A 26,298-nucleotide genomic window follows, 5' to 3' on the forward strand; every position below is an offset into this window, starting at 1 on the left:
GTGTGGAGAAGTACTAAACAAGTTAACGTGCAGTACCCACATGCCCTGCGAAGAACACAAGCCAGACGACGAAAACCACTGTAACATAATAACCTACACTTCGGTTGATTGGATGTGCACCACCAGTCCACACCCCCACCCAGTTGTTCACAGTTACCCTCTATTTCCTTGCCACTCAAAAAAAACAACAGCGCTGCAGCAGGATAATAGTACACATGGACACCTTTAGCAGGCAACCCCATCTTCGGTGACCAGCAGTAAGACATAGGTAGCCCCGCTGATCGTAGATCCGAGACCCTACTCACAGCACACAATAACTGAGAAGTCTGTTTCACCATGAAATCTCCTCCGCTATGCAGTACCAGCAATTGTCACCGCAGTAGTTCTGTAACCGTAATGATTATAAACACAATAAAAACAGATCAAAACAGAAAATGGATTACTATGCAAGAGGCAGAGAGCAATTTAAAGGATTTAACATTAGTAGCTAGAGTATTGTAGGGATGGCTAAGACAAATATGTTGACTCTTCATTCGCAGCACATGGAATAAAAGAAGAAAAATGGCTATTCAAGAATATTAACTTTGCAATACTGTTCATGTATTGTATTGCTGCTGCATGTGAGCATTAAAGAAAGTTGAGCCAACCTTAGCCATTGTTCCTTTAGTAAAACCACAAACTTCTACCCACATTCTGTGGAAAATCCGCTTTACACCATCCACAAGGAATTATTGGGTTGGAACAGAGTCTGCCATTTGGAGGAAAACACATCCCAACTGGAATTTACAACCTTTTGCAGTTCATCAAAGAGGATTAATAGGGTGAAATCCAGAGGCTGCTGTCAAGAACAAGCCCCAGATGTCTTGGAGTCCATTTGTACCTCAGGCAAAATGTTCAATTCTTATAACAAATATGATTTGTAAGGGTAACTCTTTTCTTTAGAGACATACCACCACATGTGGCCATTCAGAGTTAACCTAGCCATTTGTACCTCAGGAAAAATGTTCAATTCTTAAAACAAATATGATTTGTAAGGGGAACTCTGTTCTTTAGAGACATACCATCACGTGTGGCCATTCAGAGTTAACCTAGCCATAGGGCCTTTGTAATTTACCATTATAATCCTGAGAAATCTAGACCTTATGCTCATCCCAGATTGTTGAAGGTTTTAAATGAAAGGTTTGTTTCTTTTCTTGTTATGTTTCACTTTGTATCAGAAAATATAAACTTACTCGCATAATTGTCTTTTCCCTAGGCTTTGATTTTTACATTAAGGGCGGCAAATAGTGGTATTCCTGTAGGTGTTGAGCAGCTCACATTAATTTCAGTCAGTCAATAAACAGGCTACATTTCCCACCACACAGAGGGATAAGATTCCTAAATCATCAAAATATAGGCACTTGAGAACAAAGGCTGCAAGCACTGCTCCAGGGTTTCTTGTTCTGGAGACCATCATCTAAAGGATGAATATCCACATCCTTAATAATAATAATAATCCACATTTGTAAAGCGCAAACAATCACCAGTAAGGGTCTCTAAGCGCTGGGGGCCTTCGGGAAGATCAGCAAGCTATTGCCCAGTCACATGGTGCTGGGCTAATCTGTCGCCGGCAATCGAACCGAGATCCCCAGATTCCAGCGTCAGTCGCCCTGGCCGTGGCGCTACACCTCTCCCACCCAAGACAAGATTCAATGCATGTTTTCAAGAGTGATCCCCAAATGCTTGCTGAAGACTGTATACCCATAAGGGCAATTTATTACACATTGGGGGGATTGTTCAAAAACAAACCCATTTGGTCTTAGGGAGATCAAGGAGCTCACAGGGTTCTCCTACCAGAAGACTACAGATTATTGCTGTTGGATATAGACCACCTAAAGGTTGCTATTCCTATCCAGTAGAAGAGACAGGATCTCCATTCATTTTCCAATGGCATGCTAAACTCGAACATACAAGCCAAAGAATAACTAATATCTAACATAAAGGTAATACATTTGAAATTTGATACAGTTTGGAAATCACAAACAGAATTTATTGGACAATCAACCAACAGTAGCGCCCACTCCCTGTGTAAGGGCATTACATTTGTCATCCAAAATCCCGGACAGGTTTCTGCTGATATCTGAGAAAAAAAGACTGTTGGGCTGGTGGACTAAACAGCTACCCCGTGCAGAATGTTGTCATGATATTTCTACCCTTAGAAATAAGGTGTTTTGAGACACATATGGGGAGGGAGCGGTAGTTTAGGTACTGAAGGTGTTCTTGGGGGTTGATATAATTGTTATTGGTTGAAATAAGACAGCATATAATTGGCTGACGTTCACCTTTCGAACCCCCGTTTAGGAGTAATATAAAAACACTTTATTTTTATTTTTTAAATTCCGCACCATGAAAAGAAGACATTCTCCCTTCTCCGTCAAATGGTTTATAACATTATTTAAAGCTCATCACAACTTTGGCACTGTGAAAACCATGGAATCACAATCTTATCAACAGAAGAGACTCATCGAAGCCTACTAGTTCAAGAAACCACAGACAAGCCCCTACACAATTACTCTGGCTTTAGTACTGTTTTAATACCCATTACAACGTTCTAAAACTGGTATAGCGCACAGCAGTGCAAAAGGAGTATGTTACCCTATAAGCATCTATTGGTAGCGGGTGGGTAGCGTTTAGTGCTGCAGATTCACATGCTATGCACACTCCTGCCATTTAGTGTTGGGCCTGGACTTTGCAAGATTTTTTCTCTAGGTAGTTTTATTGTCCACGTTGTGTATCGTATCTCCTCAAGTTATTGAGCATGTTCAAAGAATTTGAATGTATTTGTGTCAGCATCTAATGCTTGCCTGGGAGGAGGGAGGGTGCATGTGAATCTGCAGCCCTACACACTACAAATAGATGCTTACAGGATAAGTAACATACTCCATTCGTAGCATGTGTTAGCTTTGCTGTGGAACATGCTGAATATGTATGTATTTGTGTCACCATGTAATACCTGCCTGGGAAGAGGGAGGGTGCATGTGACTCTGCAACACTACACGCTACAAATAGATGCTTACAGGATAAGTAACATACTCCATTTGTAGTATGTGTTAGCTTTGCTGTGGAACATGCTGATTTTTTCTGTATTTGTGTCACCATCTAATACCTGCCTGAGAGGAGGGAGGGTGCATGTGAATTTGCAGCAATACACACTACAAATATATGCTTACAGGGTAAGTAACATACTCCATTTGTAGCTATGCAAAGAGTTTAGGTAAGTACCCCTCTAGTGGTGGCTTTAGGCATGAGATAGTGCTTTTGCTTACAGCAGTGCCTGCACTATCCAGTGTACATCGGATGGTTGCATTGAAGGTTTGCTTGCCCTCATTCACTAACTCTTCTTGTTTCTTGTAATATTCTGGGAGATGTTGCATTAGCTCCTGCATCTCATTCCAAGTAGCCCTATTGTAATGAAACAGACGCCACTGAGTTTGCAATTTTCCAGCGGTTAGAGTGGCCTGTAGCCACTCTTTTGCCTGTGACATCAATCCGTTTAATCTCTTTGTCAGGAGGTGGTATCTCTCCAGTGCCTTGTTGTGGCGCTCTTAGTTGTGACCACTAGGGAGACTGCAGGTGGGTGAACCTAGATATATATGTGGTATGTAGGTGAAGGCCTTTATTTCAATTCAATGCATATAGTGAATATCTTGGATTTTACTGGGTCTTTAAATATGTCCTTTGAGACATGTAAGACAGATCCAACCATTGGAAGGTATTGCACTGTGCGTTCGGTGCGCGATAGCGTCTACTAAAAAATCAGTTTCTTCCTTTATTATGTGCATAGGAAGTTTGTGGTACTCTGCGGCCCTTTGGATGATACTATGATAGGATGAAGTGTCATCTGGTGGTGATGCTTTTGCTTGGTTTGGTGGTTCAATGTCATTAATCAGGCAGAACCACTCCATAAGCATCCCATGGGTCGAGGCTGTACTGGGTATCCTCATGCGAGTCATCTGTTTCACAATCCTGTTGAGGTAAATCCCCTTCCTCCTCTTCCTCTTTTCCTCTGGGTGATCTTGTTTCTGGGGATTCTGGTCCTATGTTCAGTTGCTACTCTCTTTGATGGAGGTTGTAGTAGAACTATGTCTTGTGCCTGGCGTTTTGCAGAGTCCTTTTGCATATATTTATGCAGCTCCTCAAAATTATTTCCCTCTTCTTCAATTGGTGTTTGTGTTTTGAACTTCCCTAGACCTGGTGATATGGCTGTTGAAGGTTGTGTTGTTTTGAGAGTAACGGAAACATGGCTTTTCTTCGGTATGGTAGTTTGACCATTTTCTTTCTCTTTTCTCTGTGCCAATGCTTTTTTGGAATCCGAGCAGCTTCAGACCGAGTGCTTTTTCAGACCTGATGCATGGTCTAGTGTCAAAGTCTGTTTGGTTTTCTTCGGTGCCAAAGAATCAGTCGATGCCGATTTGTGCTTCGGTGCCAGTGTTGTGCCATAGCCGTGTTACAGCCTTGTTGTCTGCCGTACTCACGGCCCTTGGCGTCGTCTTTGTTTTCGTTCCCGACCCAGGTACTGGAGTTTTTTGCCTGGGGTCCTTGATCTGTACCAGTCTCTCTTTTTCCTTGCTGGACTTGGCAGAGGCAACATAGTGGAGGCTTGCGAGGACTATTCCCCATTGTGTAGTCATACTGGTTTCAATCGCCTCTTGTTGTGCAAATCTACGTGCAAAACTCCACCTCTGCCTCCATCTCCATATTATGTGCTAGGCACCAATCTCTTCTAATCCACAGCGTCTTTTTATTCTTGAAAAGGTTGCATGCTGTGCACTCCTGTTCCTTGTGTTCAGGTGATAAGCACAAGTTACACAATTTATGAGTGTCCGAGTAAGTGTACTTGACCGTACACTGAGGGCACAAGCGAAATAAACTATTCTTTTTTTGTCTCCAATATCCAGACACAGACATTTTCGATGGGTGAGGATACCGATTTGGCGCGCATTCGATCAAACAAAACTTGATTCCAACGTTTATCAGATCCGTCTGCTGCTAATCTTAGATCTCGTATGTCGTGTTTTCTCTCCGTAGACCGCATAGGCATCGAAACCTTCAATATTTCATCAATGCATTTTTACTCAGCTTAAAATTCGCCCGATTTTTTTAAATTCCTAAATTCACGATATTTTAAGAGAAGTATGGAGAAGCTCATATTTCACTTGGAAATCATTGAACACATGGCATCCTTACTATATGTCTTCTGATTTTACCCACCCTAGTTGATTTATATATCCTACACTAGACATAAAAAATAGATTACATCGAGGACTGAGTTTCCCCACAATGGAGTATATTGTGTCAGTAAAAATATCTTACATACTTTACGTCAAGCTTGCTAGATCTTTAATACCGCTTGAATTATCTTAAATGTTATCCTTTTAGACTAGTTATGATCATTAACTGATGAAGCAAGCAGGAGCATTTCGGCATAGGCTAATAAGATATTGGAAAGCACTTCATTATCTGAATTATGTATGACAAAGGATTAAAACGGCTATCCTCCTCTCCACAGACGCTCAGAAATAGAGTTGAAAGTCAGGTAGCATAAAACCTTTTTTTTTTTTTTTTTTACATATTAGCACTTTTGTAAACCGGACGGACTACGTGCGCTTCTTTTGTAATTACAAATACAATTATTAATGGCTGAAACCAGCCTAAGAAAAACAACTTTGATACTTGCAAAGGAACAGATTGAAACAAATTTGGGAAGAATTGTCGTTCCAAAGATATTGCAACGACCAACCAAATAGGCAAATAATGCCAATTTCGCATCATCACAATCCATCACTTTCATAAACGGTGATAATTTCCTTTCACTACAAGCACTATATCACCAGATATATAAATGTACAGCTTCTGTGATGATACCATTGTCATGTAAATGTACATATTGCTGGTAATAACCTGAGTTTTGGCAGCATTTAAATGGTAGCCTGATATAATACCAAATTTAGCTGCCTCATCTTCAATAGCCTAGGGCATCCGTAGTTGAGGATGTACAAACGGCAAAATCTTTGGCAAACACTGCAATTTTTAAAAGTAGCTATCAATTTTAAGTGGTTTAGTATATGCCTTAAATAGGTTCCAGCTAAATGGTTAACAGAAGCGGGAAGACAGAGTATTCCTGGCATTCCCTGTCGGTAGAGAAACCGTACCCATAACTGTACCCAGCACTTGAGTGATAATGCCAAAACCAAATTGATAAACCGTAAGCTGAACCCTTTTGTTACCTAACAAATCAAAGGTAAGCCCTGAAGACCCTATCAAATGCCTTCTTTGTGTCAAGACTAATCACATTGCGATACCTGTCCCAACAACATCAGCAGAATAAAACAATGAAATGGCACCACTGACACATGCTCTCGTATCCAGACTGGGAACAAGTCTGTGATGCAGAGTAGAAACTCATTTTACTAAAATCTACCCAAGGAGCATAGCTAGAATTTTCGAGTAAATATTGGCATATATACACTGATATAGAAATGGGTAAGAATGAGCCTCAGTCATCCCTAAAGTTTCCCCTTCTTGTGTGAAATACTAGAATACTGATTTTATCCCATGAAGGCGAGATTCAGTCTCCTCTAAAAAATTGCATCATTATCGTCCAACAACACGTTGGTTAAACAGAGGAGGAAGTCTTGTTGATTTTGATATGGACTAAGAAATTTCAAGTAGCTTTTACCACTAAGCAGGACATTAAATGCCTCAACCACTTCGCCTGAAGCAATTTGCTTGTCTAGCTTTTCTGCAGTTTGGGGGGAGTAAAACTTCCTAAGCAGCTTAAGACAGATATGTCTCAATGCCCACAATGATGAAATTCAGATAGCCATTACATAACCTCTGACAGAAGCCTTGGAAATGTGTTATGGTAGGGGGTTATGGCACCAAGTGGCCGGAATCATGTCAGATAGTGTCTATGCTCAAAGAGTTTTTGACCTCTTCAATTTCGTAAGCGAATAACTGGATAACATCAATACAGACCTTTAGGAGCAGAGTCAGATATAATGCACTTACCATTTCTCTACCAGCTTATAGAGAGCAGGCATTACAGATAACAATTTGTGAGGAAATGTCCTGCTCCCTCAGTATGTTGCATTTACAGTAGTGCCATGTTCAATTTCTAAAGACAAGAATCGAAGTTTAATCAAGATCCCGACTCTCGTCTATATATGATGTACAGCATATGGTTTTGCATTTTATATGTAGAGGGCTAGATGTTCTCTTCTACCACATTATTTCATTAATGTGGAGGATGTAAACATCTTGTCCTCCACAGTGGATTTTAAAAAACTTTAAGAAACAATGGAAGAGCTTTCCTTGCATCCTTAGTTTTTTTCCCACTGTGAGAACATCAGTACGCATAGCTCGCTGCAGTCACACAATGAGAGTAAAAGCAACTGATGCCGTTATTCATGGAATGTTTTCACTTTGATCAGTGCTCGAGGGGCATAACTGAGACACCCGAGCATCAATCAATGCAGGAGAGGTTGTGACAGAAAAAGGACAATGTCTCCTGTTTAGCAGCAGTTCCTTTTTGCAGTGCAGCGGGTCTTAACCTTTTAACTTTCACAGACTGCCAGTGAATTACTAATGGAAGCCGGGAATCGCTGTCTAAGCATGTCAACGATTTGAACCTCAAAACTATACAGAAAAAAATACAGAAAAAGTATATGGCAATTCATTAAAAAAAACTAACTTTTTTATTTAAATCAAAAACAAAATGAACAAAAATTAGACGTTTAATTTCAATGGGAAGGTTGGAAGAAGGTTAATGCATGCTTGTTTTGATGGCACACACTAGCACTTCATTTGAGTCTATCAATCCACCATACTAGATTCTGTTTGAGGTATTTATGCTGCTTCCACTAATCAAGCAAACAGTACCAACTTAGAGCCTGATAGTTTGATGGCAGTTTACTAGGTCACAATTTACTTTAAATTATTTACAAATATAAATGTATGCATACTTATAACATACATATTTATAATTAACTACTCTAAATAATTTAAATCAATTTCATTTAAATTATTTAAAGTAGTTATAAATATAAATAAGTATCATTTAATGCAAAATATACATTAAATTAATGTTATTTAATTATAAAATATTAACTTGTGTGCCTTAAAAGTTAATGTAATGTTACATTTTGGTAAAATAAAAAACAATTATAAATAATTATATAAACTACTTTTAACAATTATTAATGTATAATAAACATTACTTTAAGTGGGAATCTTATTTTATACCTGATTTTTAAAAATTTAAAATATTTTAATTGAGTTCATTTTCAATTCAAAATTAAGTTAATAATGGTGCAGCTTTTTTTCTTCTGTTATACATTTAAAATTATTAAATACTTTGATTCATTGTTCCAGGTTTACCTACCATCTGTACTTTCTCCTATATTTTACCTTAGGGAAACTCCGCTGAGAGGGCAGAGATCTGTGTATAGTGCAGCATAAGGAAAAGCTCTCTCTATACTTTACCATAGGGAGAGCTCGAATTATGTATGGTAAAGTATAGGGAAAATTGTAAAACGTTTACTGAACTTGGAAAACGTAGCATAGACATGTTTATGTTAAATATTATTGTAAATTATTTATATTTTAAATGGAGAACATAAGTAAACATGCTATAGCATTACTATGTTTTGAATTAAACACCCAATGAATTTAAATAAAATGAATCTAAAGTATTTGGCGGACGTTCAAATAAAAAGAAAATACATTACCACCTAAAGTAAAATTATGTTATTATGCATAAATGATTAAAAGCAAGGTATAGAAATAATTATAAGTAATTCACCGACATTTTACTAAAATGTTGCCTTACATTTTTCAAATTAAAAAATATTTTATACTTTAATATTGAACATAGTTATTTTAGGCATTTATTTAGCATTAAACTATATTTATTTATATTTTTAACTATTTAAAATTATTTAATTTAAAATTATTTCCTATGGGTTTTTCTTTTAAGTCCCTATCTTTAATGATTTCTATGAGACAATGCTGCTGTACTAATGGTTAGCCATGTGTGGTGCTGGCCTTAGTACTGTTCCTTTTCTGGCAGTAATAGATACACTCATACGTTTGGCTCTGCTCCCTTTTTCAGGAGGTGAAGACATTTAAGTTGACATTTTAAAATAACTTTACCCTTGGATTTTATGAATAGGTAAAGTAGTAAAGTTACTCAAAAGTATAATAGTAAATGATGTGTAAATTACACAAAAGTGTAAGTTACCCTTGTACTAGCACCCTCGCCCAGTATTTAGTGTCATATCATACTCTGAAACTCAGGCATCCTATTGCAATATATATATAATTGATTCCTAAGAGGCTATATTATACATCGTCATAAGCAATCCCTTGTGTTGGTGTTGTGGATGCCAGGAAGTATTTTTTTGCCGCAGCTAATGTCATTGTTAATCAACCTCTGAGAAGGGGGCATATATTCAGAATTTTAGTAGTATTCTGCAGTATGGCTAGTCTGCTGGATGTCATTGCTTAAATGAAGAGGGTCAAGAGGTAGATGCATCTAGTGCACAATATATAATACAGCTAAAGCCCCCCCTCAAAATAATAGAACTTTCCCAGGTTCTCTGCTCTTAAGTTAATTAAGTAAGGCACACTTATCACTAGGCCCATAAATCAAGCAAATCATACACCTTATGAATTATATAACTTGTGCAGTTACCCATCTATCCTGATTATCAAACACAGTTTGATCAGCTAAAGGTTTTCCCACAGAGCTAATACTGCCACACCTGTACAGACACCTGTTTCGTTGTGGAAACGGCTATACCGCATGCCACTTGTCATAGAAGATCTTTATCTTATAAACTTTGTGGGTTTATTGTAAACTTAACAATCCACCTTTAAAACCAGGGAGTACCTCTATAATCACCTGGTGCTTACTTGGATTATCGAGACGTTTTATGTTCCATCTTGCAATATTCAAAGTGGCGATACATTGTAATATACAAGCCATACACACCCCAATCCTTAAACCTGAGAATTGTGTCAATGTACACAAACAGATCCACGACTGTGTTTATTTCTTATTTTTTACTGCACCCATCTCCAAACCTTCCATTCCTTCCAACCTACCCACCCCACAACCTGGAATGTGCTCTGAGGAATTCTAAGACAAGATGCTAATATCTTACTGAAGGGAGACTAGCTCAAAACTAAAAAAAATCTATCAGTTTGTCTTTTTTTTCTTGGCTGCTACCTTTTATACTTTTTGGGAGAAAGGAGATTGCTTTATCAGCATTCTAATAGCTTAGAAAGTGTCTTCCCATAACAATCAGAGGTGTGACTGCTGCACAATTTGGGCTTAAACTCAACCACCTCTAAAATCAGTGTTCAGGGACTAGCCACACTGACCTGTCTCAAATGACAGCTCACCAAATACTTGGCATGCAAAACGCATAGATGCTTTACATGCTTTTACGGCCCATACTCTAGCAGAGATTTCTTTTGTAATATAATAGAACACCAAGGTTATGAAAGGAGGGCCACTGGTTTACATTGTCCGGTTTCACACTGTTTAGAGCTTGATTAGATAACCTGGCCCCTGAATTCTACAACACTTAACAAAATATCAAATCTAAATGCTTAAAGCTATGCACCAAAGAAAGCAATAGCATCAAACTTTACCATAAATCTATCCTACCAAAACATTTACTTACATGTTCAGCTAGAAGGACCCAGGCATGCTGTTCGAATTGTTCTGTAAGGAAACAAGCAAGTCGTTTATCTTTTCCATGTTCTGGTTATTGCTGGCAGAGGATGAAAGTGAAGAATTGTCAGACATCTGCTGGGACAGGAGCGTTACCACAGACTGCTCCTCATTCTGTGCTTGTCCGTCTTGGTTGAGAGCCATCAACTGTTCTGGCACTGTGGCTTGAGCTGGGGACAGAAGCTGGCCACAGTCTAGAAAGAAAAAAAGGAAAAGTAGCACTCGTTTGCAGTTAAAGTAGATGGTTTTCTGTAAGCAAAAAACAAACAAGTAGTTGATTTTGCAAGTGGTCAAATGGCAAATGTGCAAACTAAAATGAACATTCTGTCTGAACAAAATGCTCTCTTAAAAGTCACAGTGTTCAATTTACTCACCAGTAACGTTGGAAACAATTTAATTGTACGGCTAGCCTAAAATTATGGCCACTTGTCAATGTTAAATCTTGTTTAAAGAGGCAACTAAAACTTTCCTAAAGCAGTCTACTGGGTATAGCGCATTGCTGTTGTACGATTTCACATTAAGAAATCGCACATTTCCAATAACTTGAAGTTGGTGGTAATTTGCAATTTCTTTCACAAATGCACTTTTTGGCATTTGTAAAGGTGCCATGTGACGCACATACATGCCCTTAGGGCATGTATGTGCGCCATATGCGCACACATGTTCATTTCACGGGTGCATCAGGGTGTCCTTAAGACACCCTTGAAATTATTCTCAATTTGCGATTCTCAAATTGCGAATCGCAAATTGAGAATGACTTCACATTCATTCCTATGGGGCTCCTGGCCCATAGAAATGAATGGGAAAGTATTCCTTAATTGCGATTTCGCAATTTGCTAATCGCAATTAAGGAATACTAAGAATTAGCAAAAAAAATACGATTTCTTTATTACAACCCGTTTTGCAATTCTCAAATAGCGATTTCTAAAAAATCGCTATTTGGGAATCGCAAATGAGGATGTTGATACATATGGCCCTTTTTGAGCACTAGCGGAGAGTAGGAAAAGTATTCACGATGGGGGAGGGGGGGAGCAGGGGGTGGGGCAGGAGTCATCTGTGTCAACGTGTGATGGGTCGGATTTCAGACTCCTGGGTGAAGTTTCACGGACGCCTGAGAGGCATCGAGTAGCCTAGAGAGCAGCACCTACTAGTCTGTGTCGATGGGACAGCAGTGCAAGCTTTTGCCTCCTCCCTGTGGAGGGCTAAAGCCTCCGCCTTCACTCAGCGAGTAAGAGCATGGAGCCAGACCTCAGAAGATGGAGGCATTTGATGGTAATTGATCTTTTGGTTAAGATGACAGCAAGATAAAAAAAAGTGTGGTGCTGTTTTCTGTCTGTGGTATCATTTGTAGAGAACTACAATCTCAACTCCCCAGGATCTCGAGCCTAGTAATCCAATGAGCTCCTTGATTCTTGACAACACAGCCCCCCAGAAGGATTGCTGCCCAGCTAGTACCATAGCATATGTTTCAAGTCTACTGCTGATGTGTTGCATTCTGCACAGGATACTGAGGCTTCTGGGAAGATCCTGGTCCCGCAAGGGAGAGAGACACTCTCTGTAGTATGTAAAATGGAATACGTTTTATTCTGGAATTCCTGTACACTTTCTGGGGCACCCCAGTGCTCTATCCCACTCCCTGTCATTTAAGGATCTACAAAAATCAGTTTTCTATGAATAAATTAAAGGCGGCAATGAGATGTGTATTTCGGCTTGTACAACACTACTAAGCCAGGTGACGTGCCGACGACCACTGCCCATTGCCTAGAGACCTTGAATACACTGGTGGGTGGTCAGAATGCCTCTGAGGGCCCTCTGAAGGGAAGTGTAGGAGGAACTGACCCTTATGGAGGCCACATTTGTCCTTCAGGAATTGAAGAGAGAAATGTTTAGTTTTGCTATTGATCCCCCATAGTGAAGATCCCAGCCTGACACCAGGGTTGAAGTTTCTGATCAGTAAGTGGGCTGCGCATGTCAGGAGACATACCAGAGGTATTGCATGTGCATAGGGAGTTAATAGGTGAGTGAGCTTAAGCACTGTTACACGTGGCAATCTTTTGCTTTGTGGGATGGGAGGGAGAGGGCAGAGTTACCACAGCTATGAGTGTTAGAAGTTCAGCTTCAGTAAGTCGGGGACCCATTGTAAATGTCTCCACCAAAAAGCGACCATCCAGACAATAGGAGAGCCACTGTAATTTGGTAGCTTTGTAGTAATATTTGAAGTTAGGGGCCTCAAGGCCGCCATGCTGTGAGAGGAGCTGCAATTTTAGGAAAGCTACCCGCATACAAGAGTTGCGGTTTATTAGGCCTCCCAAAAGTTTGAGGAGTTCCCAAAATAACTTGCATGGGAGAACTAAAGGGAAGTTGGGAAAAAAGTACAGGAGGCAGAGGAGAATCACCATTTTGGAGACTGCATTAAGACCCATCACACAGGGAGGGAGACCGCCTGAATGACACCTATAATCAGAGCAATGCCTGTGACGCTCCAAGAGTACTGTCTAGTAGGTCTTGGGAAGAGTGGTATATACAGATAACTAGATAATGGAAGGAAGCTGGCTTCCAGTGTACTGGACCCTCACATAGGTCCAGGGTATTGGCCTTGAGCTCTGAGTCAGAAGAAAAACACATCATTTAGCCCAGCTCGTTTGGAGTTTCGTCATGGAGCCGAACTCCGCTAGGAGTCTTGCTATCGGGAGTGATCTTGTGATAAATCTCAGAGCTAAAATAGGACGTCGTCAGCATAAAGTGAAATTGTGTGATTTCTATCTGATAAAGGGACTCGCCACTCATCACCCCAGTAGATGGCTCTTACTGCCAAAGGTTCCATCACAAGGACGAATAGAATGGGCGAGAGGGGGCAGCCTTGTCTCGTACCTCTGTCCAGTGCTTTGGCCTCTGAGAGGAGTTTCTCATAGCTGACCCTGAACAGTGGGTCAGTGTATAGTAAGCAAATTAATCTGGTGATAAGTGAACCAAAGTTGAATGCAAATAGGACGCTATAGATATAATCCCATCTAACGTTATTGAATGATTTATACAGGCCCAATAACAGGGCAATGGCTGGCATGGGCTGCCCCACACCGACTCCATGATGTGGGCAGAGGTATTTCTGCCAGGGATGAACCAGTTTTTGTCAACATGGACAAGGAGGGTAAACACTTGCTGAATACAATAAACTAAGATCTTGTTGAGGATTTTTTAATCAATATTTAGTATAGTTATAGTGCGGTACGAGCTGAGGTCCATGGGGTCCTTCTTAGGCTTATGTAGCGAGACTAGTGAGGCTTTGGGTAGCATGGCCATAAGTCATCCAGCTTCTATGGCACCCTTGTATAGCCCAGTTAGCTTGGAAGCCAGGAGCCCTGCGAAAGTCCCATATAACTCAGCTGGGAAGTCATTCGTTCTGGGAGACTTGCCGGTCGCAAGCTTAGATATGGCCCATTTAACATATTGCAACATAATGGGGGCATTAAGATATTCTCACTCCTCAAGAGTAGGTCTGGGAAGCGACGTCTCTGCCAGAAAAGTTGCAGCCAACTGTGGCATAGCCTATGGCGGGGGGAATCATAAGGCTGTGTAAAACACAGAAAAGGCCTTATGAATGGCTGTGTGAATGGAGAAGAATGCCATTCGGATGCGTATAGACACCACCTGAAGTTGCTAATGCTACCTGTTGGTGAGCCACGCTAGAAGACGGCCTGACCTATCGTCCTCAGCATGCATCTGGGCTGTAGAAGGAGCATAGTCCGCGTAGTGCAGTCTGAGATTTAATTTTCTAGAAACTACTCTCAAACATTTTTCTTCGTTAACTCTCTTGAGGGAGCATTTATGGTAGCAAAGTCTCACATGCATCTTGAACAGTATCTGGCAATGCCAAGGAATGAACGTATCCTAGAAACAACTTGTAGGAGATCAGCATGTAACAATGCTTGTACTTTAGCAGCATCAGGTGTCATATCCCCATCAGAAAAAATATGGCCAAAGTATTTCAACTTTGTCTTGTGGAACTCGCATTTGCCTACATTCAAAACCAGGCTTGCATCAGTCAGTAAGAGACATACTTGGGTGAGAGATTTATTATGTTTCTTGTGTGTAGCTCCGAAAATCAATATGTCATCGCTATAGGTGAGTGCATTCACAACCGGCTGTATGACACATCAAATGATATCTTGTAAATGTTCTGCAGCTGATGACAGACCAAAACTGAATTGTTTAAAAAAAAAAAAATTCTATTGATTTTACAGAACAGTGAGCCAGACATCATAAAAAGATATAATGACATACAAGCATATGGTATAGTTTGACATGTTACAATCAGTGCAGGATAGTATACTTAACAATGTCGGGCATCTGTAAGTGTCCTTGTATGCATTACATAGCGGTCCAGGATCGTTAAAATAAGTCTCTAACAGTATATGTCAATAAAGATTATTCTCAGCATTCTCGCCTACATCAGGAGTTCAGCTAAACAGATGACTATTTGTCAAAGCTATCAATATTCAATACAGTCATAACATCCTAACAAAAAACTGTTATCTGACCCCCCGCCCCCCTCCCTCCCTGCGGGCTTGGTACCCAATATCCAACAGTAGCATTTGCCTATCGATCATGTTCGCAGGTGTGTGTAAATTGGTTTCAAAGTTTGTTGTATTTGAACTGCACAGTCCTGTCCTCTTACCCAGTATAGCACATAGATAATGTGAGGAGCCCAAGTGTCCCATAACCGTGTATCAAGCTTTAACGTGACAGACCCAACACATCTCGGTAGGACAAAATATCTATTGCAGCGTATTCCTCTAGCATTGCATACCAGCTCAGCGAAATCTATGTTTTTCTAAGGCCTCTGTATTCCTCTATTTTTAGTTCAGCCCCCTCTGCCTTACCCCATCTTAACCTTTCCGTGTGCCATTCCAGTAGGGACGGGGCTCTAGTGGCTTTCCATTGTGTAGTTATGGCCCTCTTTGCTAGAAGGAGCGCAAGGTTAGCAAATCGTGAGGCAGGGTTCCCCTTCTTTTCACGGGGTCCGAGACCCAGTATGCAGTATTCCAAGGAGTCATCTGGCGTATCGGGGCTATCTCTGTCAACATTTTGCATACCGTCGCCAAATAATGTCCCAATCTAAGGCAAGACCATACCATGTGTACAAACGCCGCATTGGGTGAGTGGCAGCGCTGGCAGTCAGCAGTCGGCCCCAGGAACATAGCGCTCAGCCTGTGTGGGGTTAAGTACGCCCTGTGTAACAACATCAATTGAGTAAATTTAAATTTGGGTTTACGAGAGACTTATTTAGGGAACCCCAATATAGTGTCCCATTCCTTGGCTGTAAGTGCACGACCCACATCCCGTTCCCATTTGTCGAGTAGCGGCTGTAATGAGATCACCCTCTCAGTTCGAATCCCGCGAGTAAGCCATTTTGTTAGTCTAGCCCCCATTGCCCATTAGGTATTGCATGGTAAGTGGTGCGTATATATATCTGGAAATATGTGCGTGTAATAGGAACAAGGTATCGGGGGCACCATGGACACGTACAAACGTTTCATGTGACATTAGTGCACCCTCTGTAAAAAAGTCTCCCAATGTGGTGATGCCCGCCCCGGTCCATGTCTGTAAGGCACGGTTAGAGGTTAGTCCCGAACGTGTGGGGATACCCAGCAGCAGAATGAAGGGGGCATACAGTGCTGTCCGTCCAGTGTACCTTACCGCACTCCGCCAATATGTAATGGCCAATTTCAGAAGGTGGGGTGTCGAAGTCGGTAGGGGGGACTGTGGTGACAAGAGCCTGTGAATGACCCCCTTGTCCCGATCTCGCACTAACATATCTAGCACATGTAAATTACGTCCTGCAAGCCAATAAGCCAGCCACTGCAGCTGGCTGGCATAGCAGTATGCTTGCAGATCCGGCACTTCCACCCCTCCTTGCTTCGCGTTAAGTTGCAATTTCGCCAGGCTAATACGTCTACGTCCTGTACCCCATATTAGGTCTGTCACCAGGGATTTCAACAGTTTAAAGATCCTCGTGGGGACAGGTAATGGTAGGTTGGTGAAGAAGTAAAGTAACCATGGTAATAATACCATTTTGCCCGCCACCGATGGGGGAAGTGATAGCCAAAACTGTATTTGGGATTTGAGAGCAGCAATCGCACGCCCCAGATTACCATCCAGGAGGTCCGAATGATTGCGAAAAATTTGTATCCCGTGATATTTAAAGGTATCAGGTGCTATGTGGAAGGCCCATGGACCAAACTGAAAGTGTACGTTCCTCTCGGCACTGTCAAAGAAATAAGCGTACGACTTGGCAGCATTTATAGCCAGGCCAGAAAGACCTTGGAATGACTCAAAAATGAGGGGCATTGGATGGGGAAAACTCACCTCAGTACCCAAAATCCCCTACCAGACTAGCATCAGTGTCTCATTAGCTCTTAGTCCTATAGCAAAGAAACCAATGATTAGACAACCCAGAACATGCGACTTAGGTTACCTCAGGAAAAGTGGGAAACAAGAGTACTCTTTCGTTACACTCTCATACCAGTCCAAAACATGGAGTAAAGGGAGACACGAGCAAGATTAAAATATTTATTTTAACGCTGTGATCTCAGGTGCAGCATCTTAGCTAATACAAGCAGACATATGATTAGAAATAAGATTGTCGGCATAGTTACTATTCCATAAAATACAAAGGGAGAAAGCATGTTATAATGCTAAATGGAAACAGGTTTAAATATATACCTATATTTCACCCTCCGTTGCTAGTAGGTTATTTTATAACTAAAGGAGGTCTCTTAGGCTTGCATAGACGGCCCCCATACCTCAAGGATTAGCAGAAGTAAATCATATCAAATTCTGCACAAGCTCTCAGCATACAAATGTTCTCCAAGTGTGTTCAATCATGAATACACAGTGCATTATTAAACACACCAGTGTCAGAGGTGGCCCCAGCTGCACATATATCATGGCTAGAAAGTGCGCTGATCAGTTCGAACAACAGCCACAGTGTTGAAATAACCTTGACAGCCTCGGCACTCACTGTAAAGACTAAGCTAACGAAGCGAGTCTAGCGATGCAGAAAAACAAGTTATTGTCATGTGAAGCAAAACACTCAGCCTTCTCTAAACAATAATTAAAGTTTGTGCCGTGTGCAAAGGACAGCAAAAAGGTAAAATGGCGTTTAAACTTCTAATAAGCTCATGCTGACTTAACACTGTGCGAATGTAAGGCTCAGGCCCACTACACCCTCCCTTGATGGGGATTAGCGGACATGTCCTTGATGTAAAGAATGAGATCATCTGCATATGCGGAGACAGTATGGGACGTACGACCACGTGTTATTCCCTGACAAGTTGCAAAAGTACTGAGTCTGTGGAGGAGTGGTTCCAACGCCAGAATGAACAACAACTGTGACAATGGGCAGCCCTGTCTTGTCTCCTGAGCCACTACACATTGCTCTGAGACGTGCTGACATGTGTGTGCCTTTGCCGTGGGATTTGTGTACAACAAGCGCACCCATGCTATGTATTCCTCAGGTATACGAAAATGTGCGAAAGCATAGAACATATAATCCCAACGTAAGGAGTCGAATGCTTACCTCCAATCAAGGGATATGCAGCCTTCCATAGTTCCTGTGCCGCATGTGCCTAGCATAACTTGGTGTAGCCGTCTGATGTTGAGTGCTGTGTTCCTACCAGGTACAACCCCACATTGATCGTAATGTATCAGCGCGAGAATAAACTGATTCAGGCAAGTGGCCAACAGCTTACTCAGGATTTTATAGTCCGTATTTAGGAGTGATAAGGGTCTATAGCATAGATAAGCAAAGAATCCCTCCTGGGCTTCAATAGTGAAACCACTAACGTTTGCAATGTAGTAGTGGGTAGCCCTCCTCCCTTCAATGAGTCGTGATAAAGACTTAGCAAATGAGGATTCGCAACTGGTGAATTTCAGAAACGGATTCTGCATGTTCAGCCACCCATAAATTCTTCTATGGATCGAAGGTCACCTTCCCAGATGACCAACACATCGTCTATGTAGCGCCTCCAGGTTTTTATGTTCTGCTGGTACGGGTTGCTCTGGTGCAAGATTTTGTGATCCTCCAAATGGTGCACTTAGAGGCCGGCCAGGCTGGGAGCAAAAGTGCTTCCCATGCTGGTCCCATGGCTCTATAAGTATAGATAGGTTTCGTACTGGAAAAAGTTTTTTGTGGGGGCCAGTGTTATGCACTCCATCACGAGGTTCCTGGGAGTTTGGTATTTCCATCTGGGAAGGTGACCTTCGATCCATAGAAGAATTCATGGTGTGGCTGAACACGCATAATCCGTTTCTGAAATTCACCAAATGCGCATTACGTGAGGAGATGGTATTTCTGGTTCTCAACATCTACCCGGAAGGGGGGCTACTGAAGACAACCACTCATTTTAAGCCCACATCAAAGAACTGCCTACTGAGATACGACAGTTTCCACCCACGTCACCTACGTGATAATCTCCCCTATGGTCAGTTCCTCCGCCTAAGACGGAACTGCTCCAGCCTGAGTGACTACAAGATCGAAGCAGTGGATCTCAAAAAGAAGCTGGAGAACCGAAAATACCCAGCACCGGTCATAAGCAGGGCCATGAAGAGGGCACGCAACAATAACAGGGAGGCCCTCCTGGAGGAGAAGGTACAAAAAGAACCTAACAAGAGATCAATCTGTGCGACCACCTACAATACTCATTCCAACGAGATTTCAAAAACGGTGAATAGACACTGGAGGACCCTTGTGTGTGGCGACCCGACTCTGGAAAAACCTCTTTATTCTCACAAGAGTGGTAGGAACCTGAAGGACATCTTGGTCCATACTCGACCACGAACTAGCCAACCTGACAGAACCATGGTGCAATGGGTCCAGGGACACCACCCCTGTGGTAACTGCAGCAGCTGCCATCTAGCCAAGAAAAGTACACAAATTAAGTTTCGCAATGGATGCGATTGGAACAGAAGAAATTCACCAACTGTAATAGCCGGAATGTGCTGTACATGGTCACATGCCCGTGCGGCCTTGAATACATTGGCATGACCACAAGACCAGCAAAAATCAGGATTGGGGAACATAAAAGCAACATCAGGTGCAAAAAGAATACGACTAAGATGGCGTCCCGTTTCCTATCTGAAACACACACAGTAAACGACCTGAAATGGACAATCATAGAACAACTACAGAGAATGGCCTTTTTAAGAAGGAGCAACGCTGGGTGTTTCGCTTAGGAACCAGTATAGCGGGGCTGAACAATGACATCCCGTGGAACCAGTTTAGCTAGTGTATCCATCCTGGGGAGATATAGAGCAACCACAACTAAGAAGCACACCCACCCACTGGGGGCACATGTGCACAACAGTGTGATGTGTCTTCATGCCAACCACCAGTCTGAGGGTAGTGCTCACACTGTTTTCTCTTTGTTACTTTATTTCCTAAATTTCAGACATTATGTGCATCGACAATAAGCCACCCTGTGGTATGCATAACCACCACCACAATCAGTGGTTTATGTTTTTTCTCTCTCAGCAGCCCTTATGTGCTTCTGTATCCAGACACATATAACAATGTGTCTCTGGGTATTACATGAACACGCGTGGCTCATTTATCATTTATAAGTAACCTGTAGTGTTTTAGAATGGGCAAGCCCTTGGTGTTTCCTTATTTCAGAATATCACACTAGCACAGGGGGCTCATTTACAGATAGCGCTCCCTGTGCGTAGATCCCAGTACTATTGTACCCACGGGAGGATGCGCATGCGTGCAACTAGAAACAGCAACGGCATGCAAATGCAGTCAGCGTTCCTCTCTGGATCGCGGTTTCAGTATAACCCATGGGATTATGCGCATGCGCGTCACAAACAGAATCGGCCCACCAGTGCGCAGGGGCGACGCAGCGTTTCCTCTTACTCTCTTTGTCGATCACAGCCAAACTAAGATCACTGCGCCTGTGCGGTGCAAGCACCTTTTCTCTGCTAGAAACAGACGCAGGAGATGACACTTACATCCCTCAATATACCGGATATACCGTATATGATATTCCGCGTCACCGGGCCAACACCGGATGTCTCCTAATTATCCAATAAATGCAGGTACCTAATTAAGCCAGTCCCACCGCGCTCCTCATTTAACCAGGGAGCCGCGGATGGGATGGTTGGGACTAGAGAATCTTCTTGACTTGTAAGTACGGCATAGCCGAGGCAGCAATCACGAATCTACCATTTGATTCCAACTATGTAAGTACCAATAAGAAAGCCTCTACAAAGACTATATGTCTTTTGTCATTTTTTTCCCTTACTGTACAGGTAGTGCTCAATGAGCACCAGATCCCTCCGTTTGTCAGGCTCAACGACTGGTAAAAAGTATGCAACTTCTCTACCATATGTTTTTACCTCAGATAAACACTGTAATGGATACAGGACTATTCCAACCAATGTCCTTCTGAATATAGTGTGTGTTTTATGATATGTGTCTGTCTTGCATTTGTCATTTTTTACAGGGCACTGCACCGAAATAGAATGAACCTGTGTGTCTAGAAGTAACAATTGTCACTTTTTTTAGGGCACTATTTAACCATGCTGGATGTTACAATGTGAATACCATGTGTTTCTTTTTTCTTGTGCTCTTCCCTTTTTTCACTCCAGGTCCTCATTGCAGGTACTTCCAGATTGATATCAAAATAATAGGCACATTTTGCATATTTATTAGTGATTTATGCATATGGTACGGGTAATTTACCTCTTTTTTTAACGTGAGTAAGGTGGGGATCTGCGCACCCTGTCCTGAAGAAGAAGCCTAGCTTCGAAACATGTCGACCCACAAGTGAGGTATTGTACATTAAATACAATAATACCTCCACCAGACCCCTTTTTAGGTTTCGCCTGTCGAAGGCTGCGCTCTGCGCAGCTTTTCGGCGCAGGCGAAATCTATTGTTTACAATATGGGCTTCAGGAACGTCCCCCGGCTCCCATTGGCTAGCTCCATAAATGGAGGCTAGCCATTGGGAGCCGGATCTGTCCGTCAAGGCCGGACCAGATTCGGGGGCGTTCCCGAGAATTTTTCGCTTTTGGCCCACGTCATGCGGCGGTGGGCGGGGCTTTTTTAAATTGTTGTTGAAGGTTTGTTTTGCTCGTTCCAGGCAGACTGCCGCGCTGTACGTGTCCTCGTAGGCCCCCCTCCCGGTGTCCGTGTCCTCGTAGGCCCCACTCCTGCTGTCCGTGTGCCCGTTCCCGTTCTCCCCCCCCCCTCCTGCTGTCCGTATGGCCGTTCCAGCCCCCCTCCCGCTGTCCGTGCGCCTTTTGTTAACTAATGCCCCATAGGCTCTCAACCAGTCTCATCTCAGAGCTGCGCATTTGTAGTAAATCCTCCTGTCATATGATCGGCGTAGTCACTCACCCTGCGCCAAAGGCGTTACTACTTGTATTCTATAAGCTAGTTTGCGGCGCTGAGAGTGCGCGGCCGGGGCATGCGCCTTCTGTACTGCGGCAGTGAACTACGCACGTAGCGGGAAGACTACGATTCTCTGAAGCTGCGGCAGGCATTCTCCCTGTCAGCTGCCTTCATCGGATATGCGTGTTTTACGTAGCGCGACCCAAGATGGCGGGTTTGAGCGAGGAGGAACGGGCGGAGGAGACCAGGCGGCGGCTTAGGCAGCGTTAAGAGCGGTAAAGCCAGAGAGAGAGCAGCAAGGAGGGCCGAGCCTGACCTAGCGCCCCCGGGGCCTTCAGGCCTCCCCGTGGGGCTCCAGTGAGGTACTACCACCTGACGGTCCCAGTGCTCCCCCGGCGGCTCCTACCCCCTCCCTCGGCCTGTCGCCACTCACTGGGCCGTCCCTGCCTACAGTGAACCCCCTTAACCTGTTACTACTTCGTGCTCCCTCTGACCTGTCATTCGTTGCGCCAGGCCTGAGTCTGCCCTCGCCCGTTAATCATCGCAGCACTGCCCTTCTACGTGGTTTACGACCCCCACACCCTAATCTAGTGCCAGCGTCTGTCCCATTTTTATTTTGGTTTTGGTTGCCACCCTTCCCGACCTTGTGCCTGCTTCTGTAACCGCCCCTTTCAGCCCCTGGAGCTCCATACCCATCCTCCCTGTCCTGTTTATAACGGCCTACTCGTCCCCAGTCCGCCTTCCTGTCTTTGCTGTCGGCCCTTTCTCTTTAAACCCGCGCCCCTAGAACGCCCTGCCCGTGTTCCCTTGGACTCCCAGTTCACACCAGCCTGTGCCCCGCCGCTAGAGAATGATGAAGCTGAAGTCTAACCAGACGCGCACCTACCATGGGGACGGCTACAAGAAACGCGCGGCCTGTCTGTGCTTCAGGAGCGAGAGCGAAGAGGAGGTGAGAGGTCACATGGGGCGGAGGGTGTGATGATGCTATGGGGCGATAGATGGAGGGGGAGAAAGGTCCAGGATAACCAAGAGCTTAGGATAACCTCTAAAAGGGTGGGGCGATGGGGGCGGGAGTGGGGCCGTCAGTTCACTAGGGGAAGGTGTAAATGTAGCATGGAGAAAAAGTGGTCAGCTGATGATGTACAACTACTGGCCTGTAGGTGCGAGGGAAGGGGTGGGCGATAAGGTGAACTGAACTGAAATGTACATTTTGGGAGGTTAAGAGAGATCATTGTAAACGAGGGGACTGGGGAGCAGTGGGCTGGGCTTGAGCTAGACAAAGCATTGGTGCCCAAAGAGAAGGAGGTGGATAGTTTCTGAGGCGCTCTGACGGCGAGACATTTCCGTTGATTATGATGAAGTTGGTAGAGGAGCCTGGAAACAGTTTCGGTGGTCTTGAAGAGTGGAAAAGATTTTACAGCGGTTGCAAGAACAGAGGGATATATAAGTAAGGCCGTCCTGTGGAGAATCCTTTGGTAGTCAATGGACTTATGTAAAAGTCCGCTAAAGGGTCTAAAGAAAAATGAAGCCTTAAAACTTCTCCGATGAGAACAGAGAACGAAGCTGAAGGAAATAACAGTAAGTATGTCAGGGATGCTTAGGCAGTAGTTTAAGAGAAGGACCTATCTGGTGCTGTGATTACTTTGTGAAGGTAGTTGGGTTGTCAAACATTCGTGGTTAGATCAAGAGAATCGGAGCTGGCACAAGGAGCAGATGAGTACCTTTGAGGGAGGGTACAATAATGCCAAAATATTTGTGCTGAACAAGGAGCTCTTTCTCTGGTATGACCTCAATGATATTAACTCCCCCCCAGAGTCTACAAAATATAATGTCCACGTTTTGCTACTGCTATTTGTCAAATGAGATGTAGGTCTATCTAGCAAGTGAAAGTAGATTCCCTTGCCCTCCATTTAACCTTTGCCTTCGATAATCAGACACGAGGGTTGAGATTTCAAAGTAGTCTAAGTAGATAATAAGGTGATTAAATGTATGGAGTAGATGCATGTTTAAGGGAGTTGTACATAAAAGGGATGCCAAGGAGATATGCAATGGTGCTCCTGAAACAATTTTATTTATAATTTGTGTCACATAGGTTCACCCATTTAGTGATTGTTTACTTGGAACCTTGCTTTCTGTTGTCTAAATTTTTTTTTACACTGGTCTAGTTTTTCCTTCAGGTATTTAATGAGTTACATTTTATTACGTATGATAAATTTAGGGCAGATAATGTTTGCCATGTCAAATTATTTTACACTTTGCCCTACCTATTTTCAATACCACATGCCTGCCATGGAGTCAACATTTATCAGGTTTTTGCTTTACCCGTGTTTCTATCCTTAGCGTTATTGCTTCTTTAAAAAATGTTCTCTTCTTCAGACAGCTTCTCTGATTTCTTAGCCTTTCTTAGACTCTATATACAGGGCGTTAGTATAACCGTAGGTCACCGGGGAGAAGTCTTGCATGCCTCCTTAGGTTTACATATGAAAGTAATTGTTTCTATCTCGTTGTTTAAAAAAAAAAATCTATCTATCCGTAGTTCCACTCTTAATTGTGAATGTCCAGGATGTTCGATCATTTTACAGTACTAAAAAAGGTACTGCAGCTATCTAAGCATGCATGCTTGGCTTCAGTGACATTGTTTTGCGGCGATGTCGGCATAATTGTTGGCAGGTATAAAGCCTCTAAATTAATGTTAGCTTTACGACTAATACATGTGCCCAGTAGCTGCAACCAAAACGGTGCTGAATCCCAACATCGTACTTCTGTCACTACCAGTTTTGTACAAAATTAATCATTTTAACTCTGCATTTTGTGAAAGGTGGTTTCTACTAGGATAAGTATTGGTACTGTCACACGACTGATAAAGCCAATGTTTTACATTTGCCAGTAATTACGCTTAGCATATTGACTTGTAGATTGCAGTACCCTAATGTATACAAATCCCAGATGAAAATTCCCCAGTTTGTTTAGGAACTTTGCCACACAACAGTAATCTATCTATTAGAAACGAAACACTTTGCCACTCTTATTTTCTCCACTCTGATTTTTAGGTCGAGCCTAGACAGCTTGCATGCGGCGTGTAGCTCTAGGTGTATGTGTGTCTTTAGGTGTGTGTGTGTGATTCTAGGTATGTGTGTGGAGCTGTGTGTGTGTGGATCTGAGTGTATGTTGCTCAGGATGTGTGTGTGTGTGTGTGTGTGGCTCTAAGTGTATGTGTGTGTGGCTCTGTGTGTGTATGTCTTTGTGTGGCTCTGGGTGTGTGTGGCTCTAGGTGTCTATGTGTGTGTGGCTCTGTATGTGTGTGTATATGTGTGTGTAACTCTGGGTGTATGTATAACTCTATATGTGTGTGACTCTGGGTATGTATGTGTAGCTCTGTGTGTGCATCTGGGTGTGGCTCTGGGTGTGTTTGTAATCAGTGTGTATGTGTGTGGCTCTGGCTATATATGTGTAGCTCAAAGTGTGTATGTGTGTGGCTCTGGGGTGGTGTGTGTGTGGCTCTGGGGTGGTGTGTGTGTGGCTCTGGGGTGGTGTGTGTGTGGCTCTGGGGGGAGGTGTGTGTAGCTCTGGGAGGAGTGTGTGGCTCGGGGGGGTGTGTGTGGCTCTGGGGGTGTGTGTGTGGCTCTGGGGGGTGTGTGTGACTAGGGAGTGCAGAGTGACTGGGGAGTGCAGAGTGACTAGGGAGTGCAGAGTGACTGGGGAGTGACTATGGAGTGCTAGGAAATAACTAGAGAGTGCTAGGGAGTGCACAATGCTAAGAGGTGCGGAGGGACTAGGAAAGCTAGGGAGTGCACAGTGCTAGGGAGTGTAGAGTAACTAGGGAGTGCTATGGAGTTCTAGAGACTGCAGAGATTAAGCTAATAACAATGTAAGTGACAATGCCATTTATTTATCTGTTTTCAAAACCAACACATAAATACAAATTTTGTCATTAACAATGCCAATAGCTCAGACTTTTCCAAAGGCGAAACCATTGCATTGAAAATGCTTGTTAACAATAACAGCATGGAGACAGAATAACGTTTTTTCAGCACTCACATGCCAGGTATTTTTTTTAAACACTCACATGTCAATGCACTCCTGACCCCACCACTCACATATTGTCCAATACCCTCACACACCACAC

General features: G+C 42.9%; 1 protein-coding gene across 4 annotated transcripts in view; it reads right to left on the reverse strand.

Moving 5' to 3' along the window:
- Positions 1–26,298, reverse strand: part of NFAT5 (nuclear factor of activated T cells 5) — a 956,760-nt gene that overhangs the window by 24,608 nt on the left and 905,854 nt on the right. For all 4 annotated transcript variants that reach the window (XM_086945726.1, XM_086945727.1, XM_086945728.1 and 1 more), the window contains one exon: positions 10,731–10,974. In XM_086945726.1, coding sequence (XP_086801852.1) covers positions 10,739–10,974 — 236 coding nt within the window. In that variant the 3' untranslated portion in view covers positions 10,731–10,738. The remainder of the gene's footprint in view (positions 1–10,730; positions 10,975–26,298) is intronic.

The sequence above is a fragment of the Lissotriton vulgaris genome, chromosome 12 (assembly GCF_964263255.1).
Source record: "Lissotriton vulgaris chromosome 12, aLisVul1.2, whole genome shotgun sequence".
NCBI lineage: Eukaryota > Metazoa > Chordata > Amphibia > Caudata > Salamandridae > Lissotriton > Lissotriton vulgaris.